At 51.6% G+C, this 23,172-nt stretch overlaps 7 protein-coding genes across 7 annotated transcripts; 2 read left to right on the top strand and 5 right to left on the bottom strand.

The window, feature by feature from the left end:
* Nucleotides 1-259: 259 nt before the first annotated feature.
* Nucleotides 260-9,372, bottom strand: N7519_000782 (guanine nucleotide exchange factor DCK1; the record flags this gene model as incomplete). The annotated part of the gene is given in 5 exon segments (XM_057287560.1): nt 260-1,198; nt 1,299-1,797; nt 2,572-5,177; nt 5,189-8,951; nt 9,308-9,372. The coding sequence occupies 5 exon segments, from the start codon at nt 9,370-9,372 to the stop codon at nt 260-262; spliced, it is 7,872 nt and encodes a 2,623-aa protein (XP_057153643.1).
* A 1,461-nt stretch (nt 9,373-10,833) lies between these two features.
* Nucleotides 10,834-11,103, bottom strand: N7519_000781 (uncharacterized protein; the record flags this gene model as incomplete). The annotated part of the gene is made up of 1 exon (XM_057287559.1): nt 10,834-11,103. The coding sequence occupies one exon, from the start codon at nt 11,101-11,103 to the stop codon at nt 10,834-10,836; it is 270 nt and encodes an 89-aa protein (XP_057153642.1).
* Nucleotides 11,104-11,374: 271 nt separating this feature from the next.
* N7519_000780 (GTP-Rho binding exocyst subunit SEC3) lies at nt 11,375-15,918 on the bottom strand (the record flags this gene model as incomplete). The annotated part of the gene is made up of 4 exons (XM_057287558.1): nt 11,375-11,452; nt 11,506-13,407; nt 13,470-15,667; nt 15,837-15,918. The coding sequence occupies 4 exons, from the start codon at nt 15,916-15,918 to the stop codon at nt 11,375-11,377; spliced, it is 4,260 nt and encodes a 1,419-aa protein (XP_057153641.1).
* Nucleotides 15,919-16,967: 1,049 nt separating this feature from the next.
* On the top strand, nt 16,968-18,282 carry N7519_000779 (nucleolar and coiled-body phosphoprotein 1 family protein; the record flags this gene model as incomplete). Its single annotated transcript, XM_057287557.1, has 2 exons — nt 16,968-17,006; nt 17,101-18,282. 2 exons carry the CDS (start codon nt 16,968-16,970, stop codon nt 18,280-18,282), a joined length of 1,221 nt encoding a protein of 406 aa, XP_057153640.1.
* A 505-nt stretch (nt 18,283-18,787) lies between these two features.
* N7519_000778 (uncharacterized protein) lies at nt 18,788-20,608 on the bottom strand (the record flags this gene model as incomplete). Its single annotated transcript, XM_057287556.1, has 1 exon — nt 18,788-20,608. One exon carries the CDS (start codon nt 20,606-20,608, stop codon nt 18,788-18,790), a length of 1,821 nt encoding a protein of 606 aa, XP_057153639.1.
* Nucleotides 20,609-21,573: 965 nt separating this feature from the next.
* On the top strand, nt 21,574-21,963 carry N7519_000777 (uncharacterized protein; the record flags this gene model as incomplete). The annotated part of the gene is made up of 1 exon (XM_057287555.1): nt 21,574-21,963. One exon carries the CDS (start codon nt 21,574-21,576, stop codon nt 21,961-21,963), a length of 390 nt encoding a protein of 129 aa, XP_057153638.1.
* A 90-nt stretch (nt 21,964-22,053) lies between these two features.
* On the bottom strand, nt 22,054-22,334 carry N7519_000776 (uncharacterized protein; the record flags this gene model as incomplete). The annotated part of the gene is made up of 2 exons (XM_057287554.1): nt 22,054-22,136; nt 22,178-22,334. 2 exons carry the CDS (start codon nt 22,332-22,334, stop codon nt 22,054-22,056), a joined length of 240 nt encoding a protein of 79 aa, XP_057153637.1.
* Nucleotides 22,335-23,172: the final 838 nt, after the last annotated feature.

The raw sequence follows: 23,172 nt of genomic DNA, 5'->3' as shown, positions 1-23,172 counted from the left end.
GCTTTTAATAGCATATTTGACTTCATTTTTCAGGATTCTTCACAAAGACTTATAGAAATATACCCGTACATGCAATTTTGACTACTAATGCACTATAGACAAGCAGGGTTGACATAGAATACAAGGAAACACAGCAGACGCTACATGTAGGGCATGGAAGAATGAAATAAGACAAATAAACAAAAGAGAGCCCTGAAGACTGGGCAAAGACAACAAACCCCCCCAACCCAAAAATAAACCCCCAAACCCAAGTAATAGCCTAGTTGCCAACACTATCAGGGTAGACATAGAATGCCAAGGCAAGAATTAGATACATGCCGAGACACATGCCACCCTCAAGGTAATTTGACTTTCCGTCCTGAATAAGCAAGGTAACAACCAAGCCAGAGATAAAGAAAGCAACGGTCTCAAAAGTCTGGAAGTGGAGCGTCATCTCGATGCCCATGATCCAGCCCAGAATAACCAAGAAGGGAGTGACAAACAGCGCAATCTGCAAGCTGCTACCAATAGCGACTCCGATTGCGAGATCCATCTTGTCCTTGTACGCAACCACAACGGCAGTAACATGTTCCGCGGCATTACCCACAATCGGAATCAGCACCAGTCCAATGAACGTCTTGCTCATGCCGGTCGTCTGTACAAGAGGGTCGATAGCATCGACTAGGTAATCGGCGCAGATAGAGACGAGGACGGTCACGACGACGAGAACCACAGCCGCAGCCCAGGGGCTGAGGACGCGCTCCTCCTCTTCTTCCTCCTCACCCTCGGCGCCAGCGACGTTTTCGGTGTCGCTGCAGTTCGTCTCCTCAAAGAGGTCGGAGTGGGATCCCAGCTGGAAGTAGAGGTACATGACGTAGATAACCAGGAGGATGATGGAGGTGCCGTGCGACAAGATGAGGATGTTCTTCTGCGCAGCCTTGTCCGGGTCCGGGATTTCGCCAGTAGCATCGGGCTTGGCGGTGGTGTTACCCGAGATCGCGGCGTAGAGAGTGGCAGGGATGATAAGCGATGCGGACGCCACTGCCATGAGCGAGGACATGGTTGATGCCACGGTGCTGTTGAAAGACTGTTCGCGGAAGCGGAGTCCACCGACGAAGAAGCAGCAGCCCAGGACAAGCAGGATGTTAGACAAAATGCTGCCCAGCATGCTGGCCTGAACGACGCGAATCTGGTTCTGTCTGAGGGCAATGATGCTGACCTATCAAGAAACAAGCAAATTAGCATCATATCAATACCAACACCAATAACCCGCTAGCTAGCACTGAGGGCATTGATTCGGGCAGGATCGGCAAACTTACAATAAGCTCAACGGCATTTCCAAAAGTGGCATTCATCAAGCCACCAAGTGATTGGCCGAGAGTAGCGGCCAGCTCCTCGGTAGCAAAGCTGAGCAGCGAAGCGAGGGGAACAATAGCAAAGAAATTGAGCGTAAAGACAGTGGTGGAATCCCATTCGAGGGCACCGGCGATAATGCCAAAGGGCACGAAGATAAGCAGGACATTGACGTAGTCGCGGACGAGGGTCTTCCACGTCAGGTGGACGACGTGCATCGGCCAGTGCGTCCACACGCGGGTATCGTTGGGGTGGTGGTGGCCGCCATGCTCGTCGGCGTGAACGTGAGGCGAGAGGCCAGCGAAGGAGTCGCGGTGTGCGCCGAGTAGCCCTGTCCGCTCATTGGCGTCCAGGGAGCCGTTTCCAGAGGTCATTCTTCGTGGGCCGAAGGTGTGGCTTCGGAAGTGGGAGCGGAAGTTTGGGAGAGCTAGATATAATCTCAAGTTAGATTGGAGGTTTATATGTCTGCATCGACGGAATTGTATAATTAAGGAGGCTTTCTGTGAAAAGCCGGAAAGGAGCGGATGGGAAGAATGGGAGAAGCAGGGGAAGGGGAGTATATCAACCCACACATAATTTCTACCAAGCTTCCAAGGGTCCAAAGAGGTTAAGGAATGGATAATCGGTGGGGGGTTCAAGCCACGTCCCAGATTTCTTTCTTAGCTGTGACTTGGGAAATTTCAGAAGGTTAGCACAGCCTTTGATTGTTAGGAACATGCAGAGCAAGGAGTGGAGCGTTGGGTAGTGGCCAAGGTTGGGTGTGGCCCAGTCAGTGGAGAGAGGAGCTTTGAGATGACGACCCACCAGCCTTGATTCCCCACATAACAGGTTACTTCAGTATGATGATTGGCTACAGCTCAAAGCCAAGACCGTGCACTGCCACAGTCGACGATTGGATGCACGGACAATTGTGTTTTGAAGATCCATGGATACTGACGACTTAGACTTTGGACATATAAGAAGCGCTGTTGGTCGGGTAAACTAATATTATGTACGGAGTAGATTGGAACTATATAGCACATGGTATATGTCTTTTAACACCAAAGGAGAACCCCAGTCCACATAAAAAAAAAAAAGGTCAGGCAAAGAATACATCAGGGTAGTAAGTCACATCAAGAAATGAAACAAAAATAAAATAAAAGGAGGGTCGAAACACAGAAAGAAAACCAAAACAAAAAAAGAGGTATAAAGGATAGAATCAAAAAAAAGTAAAAGGGGAAAAAAGGGGGTCGTCATTACTCCTCCGGCAGCGCACCATTAGCTTTAAAATCCATCCGACTGCTCTTGCGTCCGACACCCTTGAGCATACTGAAACGACGGAACACCGAGTCACGCATCCCGTTATTACTATTATTGAGAACAGGGGACAGCGGGGCTGTGCCATTTGTAGTTGTCAGGGTCACCGCATTACTCTCTCGTGTGACAGGCCGCGAATAATCGCGCGTAGACGGGAGTGTTGACCATCCACCACTGGAAGCGGGCGCAGCCCGGTCCGTAGCTGCCCCAGTGGCGGTAGGGCCACGGTGTTGGGAGCCAGCGCGACTACGGCCGTCGTTGGAGCGGGTGGCCGTGTCACGGGAGACATTGTGCGTGTTCAATGAGGTTTGGGAGTCATGGGCGACGGACGGCGAGGAGCCGTGCTTGTGTGTCTTGTCGCCGCCGAAGAAGCTGCGGCGCTTCTCGCTTCGGCCGCCGCGGGAGTGGCTAGTTGTGCGGCTGTGGATCGTGGCCGTGTCGTCGTCGAGGTTTTCGTCTTGATCTCCCGTTATTTGGCCCTTGCTGTCGGATTGCTGGATGGTGAAGATGGAGTTGGTGGCGCCGTGGGATCGCTTGAAGGGGTTGATTATGCTGATCCGGTGACTAACGGATTGTCTGTCGGAGCGCTTGCGGGTGTGGGCATTGCCTCGGATTGTGCGGCTTAGGTCTTGTTCCGGACTGACAACTCGCTGGACAGGTGCCATTCGGCGCTTGTCGCTCAAGGAGGGGGATTGGCGGGCTGTTTGTGTGGGTGTAGGTGATGAGTACTCCAGCGGAGCTGGGAAGAGAGAAGCCAGCTCGGGCTCGAAGACATCTTCGAAGCGTCGAAGCAGTTCAGCTTGGGTGGCTTGCTGAGCGGGACGCTGATAAAGAGACAGTGCGTGTTTGATAGCCAAGGCGTGGTCGACGAGCGCAACAGAGAGCGCAGTCTCCATCGAGTCCACAGGCTGCTGCGTTGCTTGTACCTCTTCAGCATCTTCATCAATTTCTTCAAGCAGCCTGTTCCTTGCCATTTCCGCATCGGATAGGAATACACGGTACGATGCCACACAGTTGGAGTTTGACGACCCGGCCTCAAGGAGTGATTCCAAGGCTTCAGTCAGATTAGACAAACCAGAATCTTCGCCCGACGCAGCACGCCGGCCAATAAGCTGAAGCTCCTGTGTCTTGCGCCACGTGCGCTCAATGGCAGTCTGCAGAGGCGACAGAGAAACCTCCTGAGCAGAAACAATCTCACTACGACGGAGGATATTCGGGAACGCTTCCGAGACAGTGAAAACGAGCTTTTCGACGAATTGCTCACGGACATCCGAGCTGCTCGTGTGTCGTCGCGAGGTGGCAGAGAAACGAGACGGATCCGAGATCAGCAGGTGCTCGCGGACAGAGGACGGAACCTTGGGGCGCTGGTAGACAGGATGAGACACATCGCGGTAAGCGCTGACGGCGCTGATCTGAAGGAACTGGCCTTCGTAGTCAGGAATATCGCCAGTAGACATGACCTGCGCAGTAGGGTGTTCCCGCTGCATGCGATCCACGAAAGAGGCCATGCGCTCTGTCGGGGACGTCTCGAAGATGAACTCCTTATCGCGCAAGCCAGGAGGGAACCCGAGACCCTTGTAGACCACACGGAAGTAACGCGGGAATTGTTTGCCGCCCTTGGCGATGAAGTCGTAGATTCGAGCCATGGAGCTTTGGGCTCGGGAGAGCTTGGCGAAGTCCATTGTCGTGTGCTCGTAGTGAACTGCGAGCTCCTTGTAGCAAGCTAACGCGGGGCCCCAGGCCATCGCATTTTCGAAGTGCTGGATAATGGAGAAGTACAAAGCCTCTCTCCGTTCGAATGCATTTTGAGGTGGGAATGCGGGTCTGACTAGCTCCGGCATAGCCTTGTTGAGATCCCATTCGTAGAGGTCGGCATGGAACTGGAGGGCAAGACCTGCTTCGGTGAAGTTACCCGCTGCGGCCTGAGCCTCGGCAAGTTCATGAACGTAGCGAATAAAGATATCCTCGCGACCCATGTCCTTCATGTATTCCATCAGCTTCAGAGCGTGCAGACTCTGGGTTGAGGCGCCACTCTGAGAAGCCACCAAAAGATCCAAGAGTTCATCGACTGTCCCGACAAGACTCTTGACAGCATTCGACAATAGATCATCGAAAATCGTCTCACTCTCGAACAGATCCAACAGCTCGCCGATGAAAATCTTCTGGCTAACACTCTCATTCATCTGCTTGGACTTGAATAGAGCATCTAGGCTAGAGATGATCTCCGTTTCAATAATAGAGATATCCTGGTTCAGATCCCATTCGCTCAGAATCATCGTCTGCAGTATCTGAACAGCAACATGTCGCAGCCCCTCGTGGACACTGAGACACAAACCAATGATAGGAGGCACTAGGCCGGGAACATACTGAACCTGATAACCGCCCAGCCTTTTCAAATTGAAGCGTTCTCTCTCGTCATCCGTGGTCTCCCAACCAATGGCTTCCCAGGTCGACTGCAACAGGTCCGCCCCTGCTCGCGCACATCGCCGGCGATCTTCCAGACCGCGCGGCGCTTCTGCTCGGGGAAGGTCTCGAGCGCAAGGACATCGCTAGAAATTACCTTCAACAAAGTCATGAAGAATGACTCCCATAGCTTGGTATCGAAGGTGTCGGCATCATCCGGTGCCGGAAGGAGTTTGTCAATTAGCAACACTGCAATATGTTCAAGACTTTTGATAGTCGCGCGGTGGTTGTACACATGAATACTAAACCAAGTCTCGGGGTAAGCCTCGCAGTCGAGGATGGAGTTGTGGGCCTCAAGGGTCTGAGCAACAAATAGTGCAAGCTCCAATTCTTTCAAGGAGGGAAGATTGGGAGACGGGATCTTGGCAATGGCAGCCATGAGCGCAGACAGTTCAACCAGAGACTCATCGAAGCTTTGAGGGGTCTTGGCAGCTTTCATCTGGAAGGGGAAAGTCTTGCTGAAGAGTAAAGACAGATATTCCGTCTCGTCTACTCCCTCAGTGGAGATAGCACAGTAAGAGGCGACGATGCTTGGCATGAACCCATAAAGCAGAGGATCAGACTGGCTGAGCAATTGAGCCACGATTGAGCTGCTTAATCGCACCTGATCCCGATACAAATCCGAGACGCCCGAGGTAGAACCCCAGTATGGAGCCAACCAACCAATACAGCTGGAGATCAAGGTTCGTCTCTCCTCGCCAGAGGCGAAGACCTCAAATTGGGTGTAGTTCTGGATAAGAACTAGCTTATAGAGTATCAACATTCCGGTGACATCCTTGCATGAATCCATGAAGCTCAAAGCTATCATAACCATTTCGTCCTTGCTCAGGACGTTGGAGAGCTCAGGTAACCACGTATGGAAATGTTGAACCACTAGTGTTTTGCTGCCGACCAAAGCCGGCGAGGAGTTCTTCATCAGCGTCTCCATAGACTTGAAAATGGTATGCATGTCTCTGTTGAAGGTGGATTGCACTGTCGTAATGCCAATACCTTCCTCCTTGGCTTTTTGCTGCTCGCGGGCTTTGATGATGAACTTCAACAGATGGCGTCCCACCTTGAAGGCAGCGCGAAGACTTCGAGATTGCGTACCGTCTGTCCCTGCGTTCAAGAGGCGCAGGTAGCTTCGAATAAGGCACGGAGTGACGAATGGGAAGCTGAACTGCTCATCGGTGTAGCGGTCGACCAGCGGGCCGAGGTTGTATCGTCGATCATGAACAATCCCCAGAACAGTGACCAGGTCATTGAAGATCAAGTTTTCGTATTCTTCGTTGCCGGCATTCTCGACCAGGATTCCGAAGAGCGCATCGAAGACACCACTGAGTTGTTTGACAATCTCGATCTCGGGAACAAAAAGTAAACGCTTTAGGGTATCCAAAACCTCGTCCACCGGCCGCTCTTTCCAGTTCAGAAGACCCAGAATGACTTGATCCTGGGAATACTCTGTGCTGCAAAGATGGGTTTCAAGGTGCAAAGTGGCCAATGGGCCCGTCACGGCCTCATCTTTGGCGGACTCATTCTTGCCGAGCGCGCTCCATGGGAGGTTCAGATAAGCACCCTTTCCGTTCTCAATGCTAGATGTCTGCTTGTCATAAGCATGCAACAGCAAAGAATGACGCCCATCTCTAATGAAAGCCTGCTGGTCCCAGAGGGGCATCCAGGCAAGAGCAAAGGGAAATTCTGGTGCATCGGCAACACTCATCACCATGTGCGCGCCAGGGATTTTTTCTGTGGGGATTTTCAGGCGAATTGTCTGGTTCCAGGGCGTGCACCGCTGGGCGATTGTAGTGCGCCATGCGGTGTTCGAAGTATTGGATGACGAAGGGAAGACACACTTGTCTATCCGAGCTCCCTTAGCATCACGCACTTCGAGAGTAAGTTGAAGATTGTGGAGTCCGGTGGTCGTTTGCAGAGGAATTTGACCAGCCTGCGGGTGAGACAGGAGAGCATCTACGGGGAACACGGCCTGAGAGAGTGTCACGTAGATATCCGATCTTGGCTTCGTAGGAGCCTTAGAGAACCCAATGCGCTGTGTCTGTACGACATCGTGCAATATAGTGGGGTTCTGACGGATCAGGAACTCGGCATCGCAACTGGTAAAGGGGCGCAGATGGAGGTGCAAACGGGCCGCAGGGTCGGCACGCACATACCGGCCGGTGGGACTAGGAAGCAAGGCGCGGATCAACTTGTCAAAGCCATCCGTCAGCCCTTCGCCGTCTTCGCCGTCTCGACGGGGCGACCAAATATTGATCACCTGTTCAACGTCCTTATCCTGTCGAAGAATCGGCGAGATCTCCAATATCCCAACGCCAACAGTGCGGATCGCCGTGACCTCTTTCGTTGGGGCGGATTGAGAGGTTGCTTCTTTGACGCTGGACGTACTGCTTGATGATCGTGGAAGCCCTTGAGTAGTGGACTTAGATGGCTGATCCAAGCTCGGTCCCCGTTGCTTGGGCGTCCACATCATGCTGCGCCGCGTTCTCAAACTTCCCTTGGCCGAGGGTTGGACGCCCCCGTTTGCCGTGGCCTTGGTCGGGGTTGAACTCTCCCGCGAGACTGATGGCCTCGACGTAGGAGTGGTATCAGCTGTGGATCGCGACTCTGGAGCACGGACCCAAGCAACTAGATAGAGCTGCCGCCCATTCGCGGACCCATCTCCGATGTCTGTTGCGGCCAATTCGGTGAACAGCGTCTTCAGTCTACTGCTTTGGCTCATGTTGACGAACTTATCAGGAGACGGAATATCTAAGCTAAAGGTCTCAGACAATGGACTGAGCGAACCAGCGTCTGATCGGGAAAACAGCTGAATTCCAATGGTCACTTGCCCCGGTGCATTCCCTGATACGGCGTTGATTTCCAGCAGCAAATGATGAAGTGCGGTGGCATCGGATGTCTGGGTGGGACGGGACTCAAGCATACTCATCTCGGACTGCAGCTTTGCCAATTGGATGGCAGAATCGTCACCCGTTAGCAAACGGCCTCTCCCCTCCGGATCGCGGACAATGACGTCCCCGCTAAGCATTTTGTTTGCCTTGACAAGTTTCCAGACAGTCTCGTCCCGCAATGCTTCCTTCTCCTTTCCAGTCAGAACATTGTGTAGTAATTGTCGTCTCGCAAAGTCCAGCTCTTGTACAATGGATGACATTTCCTCCAACACATCATACCGGCGTTCCAACAGCAGTTCATGCAAATTAGTCGAATGCCATTCGCGCAGACACGATGCGATCTCATCGACTAGTGGCTCTGTGAGAGAAGTCGGGGTTTCATCACCGATCTTAAGCATCGGGACGGGAGCAGCAGGCTTGGGCGCATCAGGGTCGCGAGGAGCGAGGGAGACAGGCGTATGCGGAATCGAGCCCGTTCGCCATCGCGGACTTGCCTGGTCTGACCCATCGGTCTTGTGAATAATAATCTGGGAAGGCTTCCCCTTTTTCGCAAAGACAACATCAGACACCTCGCCAACAGCCTGGAAGTCATTGACGGAATAAGCCAGACTATTCCGGGACAGGTATTCTCCATCCCAGCCGGACAAGGTCAGTCGATCAATGCTTTTCCGGTCAGCATTTAGTAGTGCTTTGTATCCGTCGCCGTCGCCCAGCACCTCTCTAATCTCAACGCAGTTCCGCGGGAAGATACCAGAGAACACACGAGCTTCAAGAGTCTGGCCTTTGGCACTTGTCAATCCGGCCAGCAACGAAGGCGGCGCGACCAGATAGCCTCGGCACCATTCGCCGTCCCTCCCTCCTTGTTCAATTATGTAGAGTTCATCGCCCAGCTCCAATGGTAGATCTGCGGGGAAGATGGGTTGAAAGGGTATATGGCCACGGCAAAGGCGATGCGAGGCAGCGGCCGCCAGGGCATGGCTGTGTTGTGAATTGCCCGACGCGATTGGAGGTCGAGACACCAGATCTAAGGCGTGCCAGTCCCCGCAAATGGATCTCCGATCGCAAGGTCCACGGGAAGGATTTTAGGGGTGCCGATCAGTTCGAGGAATGTTCGTTTCAATCGAAGGCCACATGCAGTGGGAGATCCGAGTCAGGTCCCGGGTTGAATTAACGAGAGGAATGTGGGAATTCGAGGAATGCGACAAGTAACGATCTAAAGAGACATGATTAGGCGCAAGTGGGACCAAAGGATTCGTCCTGTCGGAAAGCGAGAAAAGAAAAACAGCACAGAGACACCTGGACAGTTCTCTATGTTGTACACAAAAGACACGAACGAGGTCTGGAGTTGCAATTGAAAGTATCCGTGCCCCCCTTGGACATGTGCCCAGGTGGAGACCATTTGGAGGCGTGGGGAAGAGACTCACCGTATTAAAAAAAAAAAGAGAAAGACACACAAGTCAGGAAAAAAAGGGAAAAAAAAGGAAAAAGAAAGGGAAATGGAAATATCGAGACCTTGAAAGGAGAAAAAGAAGATTAAAATCGAAGATCGAAGATCCCCCCCCACACATAGCCAAATGGTAAATGGGTCGGATAACTGCCTTTACCTTGCTTCTGCCGTTAATAGGGACATATTTAAGATTACAATACTCCTAACATGCAGTCGACATATGTTGTATATGCTGGTAAAACAATAATTGACATACTCAAAACATTGAATTCATTCCTATTCGCCTGAAATAATCCGTGTCTGCCTGAGTACAGTACAAAATGTGATAGATCCTCCATACTTAACTACGGAGTACCTACTCCGTATAAAAAACAGTATATCCAAAACCTCAAACCCCTGAAACTCCCATGAAGCGAACGGTGGGTCGAAATGGCCAATGAAAAGAACTCAATCTCATAGCCCTGGTTTTATATGGGAAAGTGCTTAAATACCTTCCCTACTAATAGGGAGAATAGGGAGACTAGTCTGCGGGTACCCGTCTCCATATAAGAACAGTTCCCTTGACACATTTCACATTTCGTTTCACATCAGACAGTGAAACCATGCAAATCGAATGACCTTATCAGATCTTCAAACAGAACTGGTACGAAACATTGACCTTTTTGGGCGAAAAGGATGTTTCAGTGTTCGCTCAGCTGAGTCGCCTTTTTAATATCAAAATCGAACTACCTCTACGCAATGCAAAGAGATCCAATGCATCCGCCTTTCTCTGGGCAGCAAAAAAAAACAGCTAGTTAACTGTCCGAGCCCTCACCAATGGAGCTAACCCTTTAACAACCAACTACGATAGCGACACCTCTCTCCACATAGCCACAACCGTAGGAATCTAAGTATAAGTTCGGTTCCTACTAAGTACCAGACTAGATATCAATCAAACAAACACTTGGAGACCCAGCTTATAGCACCGGCTAGAGAGGGTAACACAGACCTTGTCAAGTTGCTTCTTAAGCAACACGGGATCGACCCTGATATGCCGAACGGTATCCAATTTCGCCCCCTAAAGCTCTTTAGGCAAACTCTATTATCCTATACTACTATAAATAGCTATATCAATTCGGAGGATAGACGTGCCTAGACGCCACTATTGTACGCGGCAGCGTATGGTTAGGCTAAAGTGGTAGGAGTATTAACTAAGGTGCTAGGATCAAGCTTGAATCTAACTCAAACCGGGGAATAACACTAGAAAATGGGCCTCGACAAATGGCGGCGAGGATGTGTTAGGATTCTCATCGAATAGGAATCTGTCAATGGCGATACTAAAGGCGACGACGGGTCTACAGCTCTTTCGCTTGCAGTTGAGCATGGTAAACCTAACATTGGCAAGATGTCCGCATATAAAGGATGCGATCCTTATCACAACTGCCGCATGAGTACACCGCTGTGGCTAGCTATCCACCGTGGACAGGAGGATGTTGTGAAATGGATGCGGTAGTAAGAGCACCGGCGGGGGCTGCGGTTAATACAGCCCTGACCCAAGCAAGCAGTGTTTCTGCCATCGGTGGCTGTGGCCCGGCCTGGAGCGGCAGCAGCAATGCCTGCGACGAATGGGCGGGCCAAGTGATCCCTTGTGGCAGCAAGGCCGAGTTCACGCGGTAGAATCCCACCAACAAGATGATCTTCCATATCTACAATGGCTGCGATTGGCAGTATACTGTCAATCCGAGAGTGAATCTCAAGAGCTTATCAATGATTGTGAGTGGACGTGGGATACGCACAAGGGTGGATGTTGGAATATGCCTTGTGCGTCGATTGGGTTGATGGGTTGATGTCAATGCCCGGTGAGAGGGCATGGCTTGCCGGGCATGGCTTGGAAGTTATAGAAGAGAATACATAAGAAAAAAATGCATAAACGAAACGAAGGGGAATAGGATTATCTTTCAATATGAAGTACATCTCATTTCCGGAACATGCTAAGGGTCTCTTCCTTGCGCCAATCCAGCTCCAATTGACCCTCGTAGACATCTTCAATAATCTTCCGGGTGCGGTCATACGTATTCTCATAACGGTTCTCGCACTCCGAAGCACCTTGACAACAAGGCTGCGGCTAAGACCAGGGTCGTCGGCGTCACCAAAGTGCTTCTCGACACGCTTCTTGAGCATTTCGATGCCACGGCGGATTTCCTTGTTGTCATAGGAGGCGAGGACCTTCTTCGCCACCATGCGGGAGTGGCTGGCGCGGGCTGCAATATCGGTCGGGTTACCGCCCGCAGCAAGAAGGTTGTCAATCGACTGCACGAAATCAATCAACTTGCCCAATGGGCGGTGAATGACCGCGTCGAGGTAGAGCTTCATGTGCTCTTGGAAGACTTGGTGGGCCCGATCGGCCCAGCGTTCAAGTGCAGGGATGTTGTGCACATCTACTTCTTCGATGTAGTGGTTCATGTTCTCAATGAGGAGGATGTGGTAGTTAAGAATCTCCTTGTCTTCCGGATCACCCGCACCCGCAGTGACACCCGGAGGTTGGCCGGGTGCTTCCTTGGCAATGAATTTGAGTGACTCCCACATCGCACGGTTGATACGGTCGTACGCGTCATTGACGCTAACACGAATGTCACAGAAGGCGCCGGACGGGGATGACAGCATGCTTTCCACCGCATTGGAGAAGTTGGGGAACACCCGCATGAAGGAAATTACTCCCTTCCGCTTGTTCACCTTGACTTTGGTGTCCTCAATGCCTCGGATTTGTTCATCTACAAATCGGTTGAACAGTCCCATCAGGCGGGAATGAATTTTCTGGAGTGCATGAAGAATGAACTCTTGGTTCGTGTCGTCAAACTCATTCATGGCAGTCTCCAACGCATAGAGAATGCCGATTCCTTGAAGAGGATCAGCTTGCATGGCCCAGTCCACCATGCTCTGCATGTCATTCGGCCAGAATGAGTAGATCTCATCCATAATCTGTTCGACTCTCTTTGCCATCCCCCGATCAGGATCATGCGGCTGGTTGGCAGAGAAATCGGGACAAGAGCGATTTTCTGGAATAGTAGCAGACACTAAGTCGGAAAAATCGGCGCTGGCAAGAGAATCGAGATGGAAGAATTGAACAATGAAGTTTTGCTCCTGAGCCATCATATTCAGTGTCTCCCGCAGCGTCCCAGAGAACGCCTCAGACGGCTCAGACTTTCCTTCCTTCTTCCCGCTGCCTGAAGCCAGTCGAAGTCCAGCGGCAGCCCGTACCGTCTTGCCTCGTCGCACGGTCAGTTTTCGTGCAGCCATGGTGAGACCCTCGGCTTCTTTCTCTTTCTCTTGGTGTGTGAAGAGGAGTTCTTGCTCATCTCCCGTTGGTTTGCGCGCAGTCTTCTTCCAAGCCAGATTATTGTCGCGGAAGTCGCCCTGGTACGAAGGCTTGGACTGCTGCTCATAGAGACCGACAAGGCTATGCCATTCTGCCATGCTAACTTCCTTAGCGAATAGCATCAGGGCATTATACCGCCAGACCTCTTGACGGAAGTGCCCTCGTGCGGCACTATCTAATTTCATGGGATCCTTAGCACCCCCGTTGGTCCAATCAACGCGTTTTTGTTCTGCCATTTTGAAGGCAAGGGCCATGAACTGCTGCAGTCGGTTGAGGAACATGGTTGCAGTAGAGCGATACTCTTCCTTCTTTTGCTTGATCGCACGCATCTGGCCGATCTCTGTATCAGCATACACACCGACACTAGCATCGACTTGGCGTTTCTTGTTTTGTCCAATGTCAGAGTCGATAGTGAGCATGGCCTTGTACAACGTCGCCAAAGCGCTTTCAGTATCCTTCAACCCATCGGGGTTGCTCAAGGAGGCCTCTTTGAGGGGCCCCAGTTCGGATGAAGATATTGAAAGTGTCTTCAAAAGGGTTTGCAGTTCGCTTTGCAGGAGCTTCTGATTCGCTGTTTGTACCTGCAAACCTTGACCTTGAGCCTCAATATAGGCGACATCCTCGTGAAGAGTCTGTAATGTAGTCTCGTTAGCCGACGGGAGATCAATCCTGATTCCGTGATCTTGAAACTTACGTTCAGTTCATGAGAATAAAGGGTCAAAAGACCATCCAGCTCGTCGCACTCTTCGATCGTTCTGTCAATCAAGCTCGCAAGTTGTTCCACCTTTCCTTCCTGTTGTTCAAGGTTGCCAAGCCAGCTGGTGGCCTCGACACGGCCAATTTCACGGCGAACATCTGCTTCCAAATCCTCAATCTTCTGTTCATCGGCCAACCGTCCGTTCCAGCCTAGATCTGTGAGGATGTCATCAAACTCAATACCACGTCCGTCGAGAACGCTGGGATCGATCCCAAGGGCCTGGCAATATTTCATAGTGTGGTCTTCACGGCGTCTACGACGACGTCCTTGAGTTGCCGGAGATGGCGATCTTGAACGATCTTCAACCTTTATCACAACATCAGAGAGGTTCTCCCGTGAGACCTCAGGAGTTTGGACAGGGGCCACCGCGATCTCCTCCGGTGCTGGCTCTGTAACCTCGACGGTTGGTGTCTCCGGCCCTGCAGCGGGCGCAGGGAGTTGGAGATCTTGTTCCGACTTTGTTGCCACTGGACTCTGAGGGGGATCAGTTGCCGACCGGGTAAGGGACGGCGCCGGAACAACGCTGGTGATTCCATCAGGGCCCGTGACATCGACCTGTGACTTCTTCGCGGCTGCCAGCAGTCGCTCACCAGCCCCACCAGCTCTGGGCTTGAAACCAGCATAAGCATTTGCAGCCTTTTTCCAGGCGCCAGCAATATCTTTGCCGTCCTTTTTCTTGATCATAGGACCGAGCCCCGGGCGATGCGGCTCGAATTCGCCGGTTTCTTCAACTTGCTCTGGGGAAGCTTGAGATGGCGAGTCCGCAGCAGGAACAGTTTCGACAGGCGTATTGGACTTTTCATTGGAAGGCTCAATAGGCTCTGCGGAGGGCAGATTCGCAGACATAATAGCAGCAGGTTCTGCAGCCAGTCCCTCAATTGCCGGTGACGAAGACGGTTCCCGGGGCTGTGCAGGAGCTCCAGGTGACAAGCTATCTGTACTTTTCTCTTGAGGCAGAGAGGTCTGATTGAACGAGAATGCCTTCTCCCCACTAGCACGCTGGGGCGACTTTGGCCCAAAGCTGGGCGTGGGACGTGGGGCCGTGTCCTTACTCTCATTATTGGAAGAGCCAGAGGTTGTAGGACGGAGTGCGTCATTGCTGCGCATGAAGTCCGGTGTCTTGTTTGGGGCTGGCTGGGTAGCAAGAGGCGGGGGTCTGGTCCCGCGATCTTGGCTGCGAGCAGAAGATGGGCGGAGTGACTCTGGAATATCAGCATAGCTGCTGGATTGGGCTGCAGGAGTCAAATTATCTGTTCCCCTCGGCTCTGATTGTGAACTCTGCGGTTTCGCATTTGCTGCGCTACGCTCGGTTGCGCGTGGCGGCGGTTGCTGGTCCAGGGGTGGCCCAGAAAGAAGCGACTGAGGTTGAGATTTATGTAGATCAAAGGGAGATGGTGCTGGTCTGCCTTGTCCTGTAGATGGCCGAGAACCGGTGGATGGCCGAGACATCTGCTCACGGCTCTTTTGAGTACGAAGTGCTGGGTCTTCGGAGGGCTTTCTTTTGACTTCCCGGGGCCCATCGCGACTGGGATCACGGCCTCTGTAGGACGATTGTAGCGAGGGAGGCACCGGGCTGTCCGATGTTGAAGGCTTCGGACCGGGTCCCCTTGACGGTGGTCCATTTGAAGGGCCACCTGGTTGTGATGGTTGTGCTGGCTGCCCTTGTTGTCCCGATTGTCCATGTCTTGCCAGCATTTGTCGCTCCTTGTCGTCAAAACCAATGAGGTTGGGGACTTTTCCATTGGTGTATTTCTTGTAAATCTTGACCAAGCTCCCGATGAAGAACTCCTTTTCCTTAGAAGTCCTGGCATGCCAGTAGTATGGTTTTCCGATTGTGACCGTGAATCCTACATTGCCCGCCCATTCTTTTTGTTGCTGCTCTCCTGGTGTTCTCGGCACAATGGAACCAAATGATTGAATTGCGCTTAAATCGTCGAGCATCCAAGTTTTTCCAATGGAGAAGGTTCCTTCATTGTTCTCTCGAGCTTTGTGTATGCGGACTCTGCCTGACTTCCGAACCGCTATGATAATGATACGGGGTTTCTTGTTCTCCGGTGGCCCATTTGGCGGGGAGGGGCTAGAGGGGTGCGCTGCATCCTCGGTGATGCGGACATGCGTTATATAAGACTCGAGCACTGGAAACAAAAGAGGGGGTTAGCAGAGATCACGGGCAAAATATTGGAACGAAGCAAGATCCCATCTAGGCCATGTACGTCACTTTCGCAATGTGTTGCCAACCCCACCACTATTGCCTGAAATCGGGGGGAGGGAAAATCTGAGGAAATATGTTGACCATGTACGTACAGAGACCTTCTTCATCCTTTTTTGCGAAACAACTATGAATGATCCGCTTCTTCTCATCCTCAAAAGCGGCCCCTCTTGTCATGGTGCTTGGGCTAGAGCCCGAATCAGACTGCATATCTCCACGATTTGGTAGCGGCCCTGGCAAAGGCCCACGGGGACGGTCCCTGCCATTCATCATGGTATCGAGGGACACAGAGCTCAAGTGTGGGTAGCCGCGAGATCAAGGGGACATGGTCGGGATGGTCGGGATCGGGCGACGCCACTACGCACCACGCGCGGAAGAAATTGAAATCCGTTGAGGGACAATGCGTTTGCGAGCCGGCGAATACGACGAGGTATAAAGCAGTACACGTTGTGGCCCAAAGTAATGCAAGTGGCCAGCGCTGAAGTTCGAATTAGCTCATCAATGTGTCTCGCGGGTGGAACCTTGGGAAGGCGGAGAGCTTGGAGCGGAGTATTGAATTGATCCGGGGTTGCCCAGCTGTAAACAAACGTGTGGAATGTCAGAGATTAGCATTGAATTGAGAGCAGATTTTCTACGGCAGCTACTCACTGGAGTCTTACTTTCTTGCTTGATTTTAGGTGTACAGACATACTCGCCCTGTGTTCTCGCAGTGCATACCATCCATGACTTTGATCCTATTGGCTTTTAATTGCCAGCAAAATGTTAGTCATCCATCCCATGGCCCCATGGTCCTTCAGGTCCAGGCTCCAATCTTGGCGCCTAGATGCATGTGGGATGGAAATTGTTAATGCGCCATATATCCAAATTTCTACATTATAGCGCTCGAATTCTCTAGTCAATCATGTCCCCCACTATCCTAGGTAGCTGTGATCACCGTGAGGATGAATAACCTTGGAAGCTTCAGGCGAGGGCGGTGAGAAGGAATAGCCAATCAGACAATTGGAGGCTAAGGAAGCCAAAACAGCTGCGCGCTAACCACCGCCTATCCCCACTAATCAACGCTCACCAATCTTCGCCAATCACCGTGAACCTGACGGCTTACCGCCTTTTATATACTTTTTTTTTTCTCTTTCTCTTCTGGTTCCTGGCAGATTATTTCTAAATAGCCTCTTCTTGCCCCGGGTTCTCTTCCTTTCGCTACCGTCGAAACGAACCGTCCAGTCGCTATGGCAAAGGTTTCTAGCAAGAAGACTTCGGTCAAGAAGGTACGCTTCATTTACTTTCGATTGATATGTCGATTGGCATGATCTACAAACAGACCAGCGTGACGATGAGACTGACAATGCCCTAATTTCACAGACCGAGTCTTCCAAGACCACCAAGGCCATCCCCCCTCAGCTGATCGCCTCAGTCGCGGCTTTCTTGTCGGACAACTTCCCCGAGACTAGCACCGCCTTCACCAAGGAAGTTGCAAAGTCGGGCAAGAAGAGCGATGCGAAAAATGTCCCATCTCTCTTGGGACTCTTCCAAGCATCCGAGCAGGGATCCAGCGTGAAGAAGTCTGCTAGCCCCAGTTCTTCTTCCAGCTCAAGCAGCAGCTCCGGTAGCGACTCGGATGTTGAGATGGGCGAGGCCACTCGCTCGTCCTCCCCCTCTTCGTCTTCTTCTTCCAGCTCTGACAGCGATGCGGATGATGAGGATGATGATAAGTCTCCTGCGGCTCCCACCCCTGCCTCGGCCAAGAAGTCTGCCGGTGTGAAGCGCAAGGCCGAGTCTAGCAGCGAGTCTAGCAGCTCCTCCGACTCTGACTCGTCCTCTTCGTCCGAAGACGACAGCCCTAAGGCTAAGAAAGCCAAGACCTCCGCCACCCCCAAGGAGGCATCTTCCTCTTCGTCCTCATCCGAGTCTTCGTCCTCGTCTTCGGATTCTTCTAGCTCTGACTCCGATTCCTCGTCGAGCTCCTCTTCGTCTTCCTCTTCGAGCTCTTCTTCGTCTGATTCGTCCTCCGATTCCTCCTCTGACTCTTCTTCCGACTCCTCTTCCGACTCCTCCTCTTCCTCCGACTCTTCTTCCGAGTCCGAGTCCGAGTCTGAGAAGGAATCCAAGAAGGCCCTGAAGACGGCAAAGAAGACTCCTCTCCCCGAGTCCTCCGATTCCTCTTCTGATTCGGAGTCTTCTTCCTCATCCGGGAGCAAAACCCTCGCCAATTCTCCCGAGACCGAGACCAAGCCGGCCAACAAGGCGGTGGAAGCTGTGCAGACCACCTCCTCGAGCGCCAGCCCCGCTCCTGGCAACGGACCTGCCAAGAAGAAGCACGTCGGAGCTCGCCCTACCCCTCTCGCTCTCCTGAGCGAGCTGCCTCATGACCACCCCTCGAACGACTACATGTCGTACGCCTACGCAGAGCGCGCCTGGAAGGACCTGTCTGTGACTCGCGGCAAGGGATTCACCAAGGAAAAGAACAAGAAGAAGCGCGGCTCCTACCGCGGCGGTCCCATCGACATTGGCCCCGCCACGACCTCTTTCAAGTTCGAGGACTAAACGACGACTCTTGCTTTCGCGACACAAACGTATTCGCTAGTCCATAATATCAGGCTATCGTCAGCATCTAATAAAAAAAAGTTGCCACCAAACCCGGGCTTTTTGTCTTGGATGTCGCTTTGCCGAAGGGAAGAATCGCTATCTTTGTGTTGCTGCAACTTCCAAGGTTTGCAGTACGACTTAGGTTCGCTGCAATAGATGAATTCGGAGAGATAGGGGCTCTCATATCCCGCATCATACTTTACCAATTTCACTCAGCAAGGCGTACACGGAGCTATGGACAAGGTCGTTGGACCCCTGATTTGCCATAGAATTTTTTTTTTTGCTCATTAGCTTACATCAATCAAAAGTTTGGGATCTGTCTCAACAAACTCCCCAGTATTTGCAATCATCCATGCAGTAAGAAAGAGGTCAAGGACGTAGCATACCCACGCAGACCCCTTCTAGCCCGATCAATCTCTATTAAGAATAGTAATGTACAAAACAGAGAAGTCAAAATCCGGACCTACCAATCTCGCCTCCTCCAAGCCCCAGGCTCCTCCAAGCTCTCCCACCTACAATCCCAACCCGTATGCGTATCACGAGCCGCATCCGCAGGCTCAATATCCGCAAACGCGCGCTGATTCCTCAGCTTAGAAGTAGTGGCGAAGTCATCCTCATCTGGACGCTCATACCCAGCCAGATTGAAGGCCTCAGAGTTCCAGCGCGGTAAAACCCCCGAACCCGTATTCACGCCCAGGTCCAGATTATATTCGTACCACTCTTTCTGCGGACCGGTTAGGTCATCCGTAGACGCAAAGTCGAGCTGGACGACACCGTCCACGATGCCGGTGTATACGGTTGGAGAGGAGGGCGAGGGCGAGGACATAGTGTAGATGGGGCCTCGGTAGGGACCTCTTTGGCGGTTGCGGGCTGGGACGGGGGTTTGTTGGGGGAATGTAGGGGGTGGTCTGTGGGAGAGGAATATCGAAAAGCCCTTTTTAGAACGGGACTTTGCTTCCGTCTTGGGTCTGGTGTCTGCGTTGGTATTTGCTGTCGATTGTGTGCTCTGCGATTGTGAGGCGGGTACCTGTGCGTCGAGGTAACTGTACGTGTTGCACATGCGCAGGTCGAAGATCTTGACCACGGCTTCGCCGCCGGCTCCGGCTAGGAAGCGCTCATGGCCGAAGGAGTGGAGGCTGTAGATGGGGTTCAGGTCTGTGGCGTCTCTGTAGGAGACTTCGTAGGGTCTTGGGGAGCGCAGGTCGTGGAGTCTGACGGTGTAGTCGTCCCAGGCGGTTAGAAAGACTTCGCCCGGGGAGGTTGCCAGGTTGTGGTTATTGAGGGGTTCAATTGCGCCGATATTAACCTGCGATTTGAGGCTTGCAGGGTCGGTGTCTAAAGAACCGATTCCGATTTTTCGGTATGCAGAGATACCGTCTGCTGTGATTTTCGAGATAGACAAGGAATTTTCCACGTCCCCAGTCCCTACTGCCACTAGTGATGAGGATAGCAATTTCGAGTAGTTGGTTCGTGACGAGCTTTCCGGTAGAAGCCATGTGAATGGCTCGATTTCTTCTTCGTCGGTCTGGGTATGGTAGAAAGCGATGGATCCATTTTCAAAATGAGCAGCCAAAGTAGAGTCTGTGTCACTGCTCAAATCTGTTTTATCGAGTTTGAGTCCATACGCCAAGAACTTCTGCTTGTACTCAAATTTTGCTTCATTAGGAGAGATCGCAAGGTGAGCGATATCACCTCGAACTCGACCAAAGATCAGATGCTCCACGCTGGTATCGTTGACGTATTGGTTTCCAGAGGACAAAAGATGCAGAGAACAAATGTCATCATAGCTGCTAATATGATCAATATCATTGAACACAAGCCAGTCTTCTTGTGAGCGAGCACCGGTTTGCTTGATCCTCATCACAAGCTGGTTGGCAGCGCCCCAGGCAAGCACCTCCTTCCTATCAGCCCAACGCTGGCCATTCCAGATCTCGTAAGAATCAATTGAAGGCCTGTACCCGAGAGTCGGGTTGTCTCGACGAGTCACCTCGTGAGAACCGATTTTAGTTATAGTTTCAGGCGGTACGATAAATCGTCCGATGATGGCTTTTCTGTCCAAGGCCCGGGACCGGGATGTCAACGCTTGTGCTGCATCTTTCCAGAATGGCGGTGTTTCGATAGATGGAAATCTGCTTCTAACAAACGCTCGGAAGATGCGGGAATTTTCAGCCGTGATAATGTTGTGTAATCGGCGACATGTCTGGGCCAAGTGGGCTAATGCATTGGCAGTTGGGAGAAATGTCGCGATTTGATATATGATCTCCGATGGAAGCTCGTAAAGCATCTTGAAAGCAAAAGCCTGATTTGACAGGGATGTGAAAAGAACAATCGTTTCGGGCTTTCAGACTATCGCCATCATTCTTTGTTTTCCGCCACTTTCATGTGTGTTTTGATGCTGTTCACTGAGCTGGAAAGGGAAATCCTACAGAAAGAGCCCCATATGTTCAACAACAAGCAGATTAGCGGTCCAACCTATATACTATTCTGCAGTTGTCGATTGTGCTATGTTCATTTGTTCACACAATATGTTCCAAGGCAGCAATTTCGTACACAAATCGCCCCATGTGGGCGCCAGTTGCCTTATGACGTAAGCACATGGGCTCGCTAGGACTCCAGAGGGCTCTTTTCTCACGCTAAAAAAGCAGTTAAGCAGACCCTTTCCAATATAGAGTAACAAGACTATAATAGAATGAATATCAATTTCCAACTCCGAAAAGAGAAAAGAGGGATATGAAGGTTGGGGGAATGGCGAAGGGGGATTCGGGGAGCTTAAACCAGAGAGTACCCTGCCCTGGTGAGTCCAAGTCCAAGTGATTTCACGAGTAGCACTCACAACGCGGACGATATGAGTATCCAAAAGAGAAATGTTTAATGCCAGCAGCACGAAGAAATGAGACCTCAAATCTGGTTGTGCAACAGCCACCTGCGCACTCCCGCCTTATTTCCGGGCTATCTGCCTGGAGGCTCCCGAGGTCATCCATGGATGCCCTCTCCACCCCGCTCCCGCTCACTTCTAAACCCTGGCATTCATTCCAATAAACCTGCGCTCCTCCGCAATTTCGTCCAAGTCCTTCATATATACATGTGTTTCACTATCTCTTAGACCCGATTTACTCAGTTTCTCGACTATAGTAAGGATACGCTACAGTACGTCCCGTAACTGATGTCACCACCTAGACTCTTCGATTAGTTCTCGAACCCTAATTGCCAGGGCGCGCTAGTCTATATTAATAGATTTTTCCGGGCATCATGGCCATCGATTTCCAATCAGTCGTCCCGATCCTCCGCATCTTTGACATCACCAAGGCGGACGAGTTCTATCTCGAATATCTCGGCTTCAGGGTCGACTGGGATCATCGGTTCGATGAAAACGCGCCTCTATATCGGCAGATTTCTAGGGGAAACCTGATCCTTCACCTAAGTGAGCATCACGGGGATGGCAGCCCCGGTGTGCAGGTCCGGATAATGATGAGGGGAATCGTGGAGTATCATCGCGAGCTAAGTGCCAAAGGATATCGATACATGAGGCCAGGAATTGAAGAGGGTCCGGCGGCGGGATCGCAGGAAATGGGCGTCATCGACCCGTTTGGAAACCAGATAAAGTTCTGTCAGGACGATGATGAGAAAACACAAATCTAGACATGAACACTATGCAGAACAGTGTCGATGGAGGCCAGCTCGAGGTCGGGATCGTGGTCCAAGACCATAGCGTCGGGCAAATAGTCTGACCTAGCGATCCATTTCCTTACCACTCGCAGCGGATCTCAGGTCTTGATAGCTCGGTGGTCCAGCCCGCGGGGACGGTAAACTACCTAATCTTAGTGACTTGAATTAAACAAGGAAGTAGGTATACTCAGTGGTGGTAGGGCACCGCTGTTCGCCTGTAGCCTGAGGGGCGAGGCATGCTTAGGAGATTGCGCGGTGTGAGGTTGTATCAGTGATATGATTAGCTCCAATGATAACATATGCATACTCACAGGCGACGGGGTTGGACTTTCGGTGGGAGGCATGTTCGAGTAGATCAATTGTTGGGGGAGGTGATGAATACAGGATGACGAGAGAGTGAAGGACTGATAAGGTTCGTCCTATTCTAGGCATCGAGGCTATTCCTACTATACAAATCTCCATATTAGGAAAACCTAACTATTCCAACTGTAAAAATATATGCATTTGATGATATTGAAGCTACTTTCTACCATACATATTCCTAGATCGACAAAGGGGGTTTGGATGGTGGGAATAGCTTTAATTCCAGGATTTGTGCAAAAAGAATGCTTCAAAACCGGGAGATTTAGACGGTGAGAATGCCATCGGCGCCTGGATTCATAGTGGGAAGAGCTTCAAAATATAGATGGCTTCGTCTAAAGCCAGGCAAGTTTCCAGCAACGCCTGAAAAACCAGGCATTTAGCTCTTATCGCCTTATCGCATTCGCGGGGAAGTAATGTCGGGGCGGTGTCCCGAGTTGGAGAAGTTTCCCTATCAAACCTGCATGTAGCTATGCACATGTAGCTCGTATTGACCATCTGGAGACGATCTTTGGGGTAATTCCATTACCTAACTGTTCGCCGTCGGCAAAGGTAAAACGAATCAGAGTGAGTGGAATTCAACGGTATGGGGCCTATAGGTTAATCTTGCAATTAGGGACCACACTCGGCACCACCTGCAATACACGGATGGGTGCTGGCTGGTCTAGCAGCTAGTGGCATAGCGGTGTCGGCAATCTCCATTGTATACTCCGTACAGCCCCGAGGTCCAGAGGGGCTCACAAGCCGCTTTCCTTATATCTGCGAAGCATCTAGGTTGTCCCAGTTATCCACCTTAGTGGACGGCAAACACAACCATCTCGG

This window comes from Penicillium mononematosum (assembly GCF_028829835.1).
Source record: "Penicillium mononematosum strain IBT 11891 chromosome Unknown utg000001l:1.0-4488741.0:1.0-4491989.0, whole genome shotgun sequence".
NCBI classification, from domain to species: domain Eukaryota; kingdom Fungi; phylum Ascomycota; class Eurotiomycetes; order Eurotiales; family Aspergillaceae; genus Penicillium; species Penicillium mononematosum.
This window is presented reverse-complemented; position numbering and strand designations above follow the sequence as displayed.